Genomic DNA, 5,074 nt, shown 5'->3' with positions numbered 1-5,074 from the left:
CCCCCGCCCCCACCCCTCCGACTGCAGCAATTGGCCAAAAATGTAGTAATCCTTTTTTAGACTCGCCCAGGGCCCCTCGAACCCAGTTGCAGTGAAGAACCCAGTCTCTCCCATCGCAGTGCCCCTTCCCTTCTCCCACCCCAGTCACTGCCTGCGGGGATCCAGGAGCCCCCAGGCCGCGCCGGACTGCAGTGGATGGGGAGAGGGGGGAAGGGAAGGATGAGGGCTACGGGGCGGCAGAAATGGGTTGGGGGAAGGGGTGGTGGAAGGAAAAGGAAAAAACCGGAGGCATGCAATCGGCTCCCTAGCCAGCTGTTCCAGCTGCTGCTTCCTCCGGCGCGGGCCGGGCGGTGCAATATTCCCCCCCCTCCATCTTTCTCACCACTACCTGTCCCCCCAGCCCACCACACGCACTCATCCCTCCCACCCACACCCCCAGTAGCGCATCTCCGGCCTGTAAGGGGGTAGTAGGGAGGAGCTGGGGGGAGGGGGAGGCCTGCGAGTTTCTAACCTTGTTCTTATAAACAAACCCACATGTGCAGCTGCCGCTGCTGCAACTCACCCCACAATCCCGGATATAAGTCCTGCCCCTTTAAGAGGAAAAAAGCTTCCCCCGCCTGCCTCCCACCCCACCCATCCACAAGGACCTTTGTCTTCCCACCCCCCCTTGTCAGTCGGCCACGCCCTGTCTCCCCGCCCCCTCCAACGCAGAGGAACCAATAGGCGAAGAAAATAAGGCCGGGGGTATGACGTCACCATGTTAGGCCAATCACCGGGCGCGTTGGTGGGAGGCCTCACGGAGAGCGCGCCCGGAGGAAGGCCGGCAAGAGAGAGGAAGCTTTAAGTCAAGATGGAGTCTGCTGGTTGTTCTGCTGCTGCTGTCAGGAACCGGGACATGGAATCCCAGCGGGACCTGAGCCTGGTGCCGGAGCGGCTTCAGAGACGCGAACAAGAGCGGCAGCTGGAAGTGGAAAGGCGGAAACAAAAGCGGCAGAACCAGGAGGTAGAGGAGGAGAACAGCAACTTTTTCATCGCCGCCTTTGCTCGGGAGCAGGCGGCCGTGGAAGAGCTTTTGGAGGGCGCGGGATCCGTGGAGCGGCTGGAGGAGGCGGCCTCTCGGCTCCAGGGGCTGCAGAAACTTCTCAACGACTCGGTTTTGTTTCTAGCCGCTTACGACCTGCGGCAGAGACAAGAGGCGCTGGTGCGGCTGCAGGCGGCCCTGGCCGAGCGGCGTCAGGAGCTGCAGCCCAAGAAGCGTTTCGCTTTCAAGACCCGGAGAAAGGATGCTGCTTCGTCTGCCAAAGTAGGCGCGGCTCCTGGCATCCCCCCGGCAGTTGAAAGCATCCAGGACTCCCCGTTGCCCCCGAAGGTGGGGGGAGACCTCGGCTCCAGCTGGATCTGCGGTTTCTCCAACCTGGAGTCCCAAGTCTTGGAGAAGAGAGCCAGCGAGTTGCACCAGCGCGACGTCCTTTTGACCGAACTGAGCAACTGCACAGTCAAACTGTATGGAAATCCCAACACCCTGCGGCTAACCAAGGCCCACGGCTGCAAGCTGCTCTGCGGTCCGGTGTCCACCTCTGTTTTCCTGGAGGACTGCAGTGACTGCGTGCTGGCAGTAGCCTGCCAACAGCTCCGAATACACAGTACGAAAGACACTCGCATCTTCCTGCAGGTGACCAGCAGGGCCATCGTGGAGGACTGCAGTGGGATCCAGTTCGCCCCTTACACCTGGAGCTACCCGGAGATCGATAAGGACTTTGAGAGCTCTGGTTTAGATAGGAGCAAAAATAACTGGAACAATGTTGACGACTTTAACTGGCTGGCCCGGGATATGGCCTCCCCAAACTGGAGTATTCTTCCTGAAGAGGAGCGAAATATCCAGTGGGACTAAGCAGTTGTCATTCTTCGTCACTCCTACCAAATCTTTCCATGTTGGACTTTTCTCCTTATTGCGTCTCGAAGTTTGCTTATTGTCACTCTGTGTATGTTTTCGGTATTTTAAGGCTTGAGATTGTAATGGGCTCCTACTTGTAATTTCCATTAAATTCGTAACAGGTGTAACACTAAAGTATTTTTGCTATTTTGGTCATGTGCCACTGCACTCCAGTCTGGACGACAGAGTGAGACTCCCTCTCGAAAAAAGAAAAAACAACTTGGCTACTCTGGAGGCTAAGCCGGGAGAATTGCTTGCATCCCGGAGGCAGAGGTTGCAGTGAGCCAAAATCGCACCACTGCACTCCAGCTTGGGCAACAGAGCGAGACTCTCAAAAACAAAAAACAACATAGGTAATTCCTTTGTCTCTAGCCATTCAGTTCCTTTGGAGAGCCATCACTCTACCTGAGTCTTTTTCTTTTCTTTCTTTTTTTTTTTTTTGAGATGGAGTTTTGCTCTTGTTGCCCAGGCTGGAGTGTAAATGTCGTGATCTCAGCTCCCTGCAACCTCAGCCTACCGGGTTCAAGCGATTCTCCTGCCTCAGCCTGCTGAGTAGCTGGGTTACAGGTGACCGCCACCATGCCGGCTAATTTTTTGTATTTTTAGTAGAGATGGGGTTTCACCATATTGGCAAGGCTCGCCTTGAACTCCTGACCTCAGGTGATCCACCTTGGCCTTCCAAAGTGCTGGGATTACACGCATGAGCCATGGTACCAGTCCTTTCCCCCACCCACTTTGTTTCATTGAGACAGGGTCTGGCTCAGGGTTCTTGTAGACTCAAATGATCCTCCAACCTTAGCCCCTCAAGTAGCTGGGACTATAGGTGCACCCCACCACCCCTGGCTAATTTGTGTATTTTTTGTAGAGAGGGTTTCACCAAGTTGCCCAGGCTGGTCTCAAACTCCTGAGCTCAAGCAATCTGCCCCCCTCAGTCTTCCAAGTGCTGGATGATGGTGCATGCTTGTAATCCCAGCTACTCCGGATGCTGAGGCACGAGTATCTCTTAAACCTGAGTAGAGAAGGTTGTGGTGAGCCATCATTGCACCACTACACTTCCAGAGCAAGACTCTATCAAAAAAAAAAAAAAAAAAAAAGGGGGGGGGGGCCTGGCATGGTGGCTTATGCCTGTAACCCCAGCATGCTGAGAGGCCGAGGCAGGCGGATCACCTGAGGTAAGGAGTTAGAGGCCAGCCTGGCTAACAGGGTGAAACCCCATCTCTACCAAAAATACAAAAATTAGCTGGGCATGATGGTGCACGTTTGTGATTCCAGCTACTTGGGAAGCTGAGGCAGGAGAATCACTTGAGCCCGGGGTGTGGAGGTTGCAGTGAGCTGAGATCGTGCCACTGCACTCCCTGGGCGACGAGCGAAACTGCGTCTCAAAAAATAAAAGGAAATTTTTGGGTCTTTGCCAGTTTGATGGTTACAAAATGTTACCTTCCTCTATTAGTAAAGGTAATCATCTCTTAACTCATCTCCCCATCTCCAGTTTCTAAACTATTCAGCATACCGCTATTAAATTAGTTTTCTTAAAGTCTGTCACTCCCTGGTCTAAAACCTTCTGAGATTCTTATTATTTGACAGGCTTCCTGGCCTGGAAGACAAGCCCCTCCATCTGTTTCAACCTACTGTTCTTACATGATGTTTTACTGTTTCATGACACACACTTCATGCTCCAGCTAGTCTGAACTAATACCCATTAATCAAACACACTGTATCAGTCAGGGGTCTGGCAGGAAACAGATGGCATGCTCAAAATGGATAATTTGAGGAGAGCTTAATACAGGAGCTATTTACAAAGCTGTGGGCAGAGTATAGGAAAGCAATTAGAAATGGTACAATATTTTTAGGGCTAAAGGGACAAAACTGTTACCTGAATGCAGAGAGAGAAAGTTACCAAGCCACCTGATAGGAGCTTCAGTCCTCAGTGGAGGGATTCAGCCAATCCATGGTGACCTGCGAGGGAGAGAGCCATTGGGAATTTAAAAATGTCATTCTCTTTTATTGGCACCTCCCACTGCCCAACTGGAAATTTCAGTGTAATGAAGTCTGCTGCTGTGCGGTTCATATGATTCAGCTCCCAGGATGTAAGACAGGGTGGAGAAAAATGAAGAATGGATCTGGAGGAGGAAATAGAAGATATTCAGTGCAGGCTGGCACTGTGTCTCACGCCTGTAATCCCAGCACTTTGGGAGGCTAAGGCGTGTGGATCACCTAAAGTTGGGAGTTGGAGAGCAGCCTGGCCAACATGGTGAAACCCCATTTCTACTATAAAAATACAAAAATTAGGCCTGGTAGTGGGTGCTTGTAATCCCAGCTACTCTGGAGACAGGCAGGAGAATGGCTTGAATTTGGGAGGTGGAGGTTTCGGTGAGTCAAGATTGCACCACTGCACTCCAGCCTGAGTGCCAGAGAGAAACTCTCTCAAAAAAAAAACAAAAACAAAAAACAAAAAAAACCCAATATTCAGAACAAATAGCTTTTGCTGTATTTCTTGGCCCACACAGATTGGGTCCATGTGCCAAAATTTCATACAAGACAAATGTCACTTCCTCTGGGAAATCTTCTGGGATTTTCCTCAGTCTCTTTGAAAATGAGGCATGGGCAGGGGTTGATAGTTGATGCCTGTAATCTCAGCATTTTGGGAAGCCTTGGCAAGAAGATCGCTTGAGACCAGGAGTTCAAGACCAGCCTGAGCAACATAGCAAGACTCTGTATCTACAAAAAATATGAAAATGAGCTAGACATGGTGGCACAAAGCTGTGGTCCCAGCTATTCAGACTACAGTGAACTGTGATTGTGCCACTGCACTCCAGCCTGGGCCACAGAGTGAGACCTTGTCTCAAAAAAATAAAAGGAGGCCAGGCGCAGTGGCTCATGCCCGTAATCTCAACACAGGAATCTCCTTTGGGAGGCCCGGGTGGGCAGATCACTTGAGGTCAGGAGTTTGAGACCAGCCTGGCCATGGTGAAACCCCGTCTCTACTAAAAATACAAAAATTAGCTTGGTGTGGTGGTGCGTGCCTGTAATCCCAGCTATTTGGGAGGCTGAGGCCTGAGAATTGCTTGAATCCAGGAGGCAGAGGTTGTAGTCAGCCTAGATCACGCCACTGCACTTCAGCCTGGGTGACAAAGCAAGACT

General features: G+C 51.7%; 1 protein-coding gene across 1 annotated transcript; it reads left to right on the top strand.

The window, feature by feature from the left end:
- The first annotated feature begins 707 nt into the window (after nucleotides 1-707).
- TBCC (tubulin folding cofactor C) lies at nucleotides 708-2,068 on the top strand. The gene has a single exon (XM_017547297.1). It carries the CDS (start codon nucleotides 851-853, stop codon nucleotides 1,889-1,891), a length of 1,041 nt encoding a protein of 346 aa, XP_017402786.1. The 5' UTR covers nucleotides 708-850; the 3' UTR covers nucleotides 1,892-2,068.
- Nucleotides 2,069-5,074: the final 3,006 nt, after the last annotated feature.

The sequence above is a fragment of the Cebus imitator genome, unplaced genomic scaffold, assembly GCF_001604975.1.
Source record: "Cebus imitator isolate Cc_AM_T3 unplaced genomic scaffold, Cebus_imitator-1.0 Scaffold197, whole genome shotgun sequence".
NCBI lineage: Eukaryota > Metazoa > Chordata > Mammalia > Primates > Cebidae > Cebus > Cebus imitator.
The sequence above is the reverse complement of the archived record's forward strand: the minus strand, read 5'-3'. Positions and strand labels throughout refer to the sequence as shown.

Excerpts from the sequence above, each read along its gene's own strand:
- TBCC (XM_017547297.1), top strand. The coding sequence starts at position 851 with ATGGAGTCTGCTGGTTGTTCTGCTGCTGCTGTCAGGAACCGGGACATG.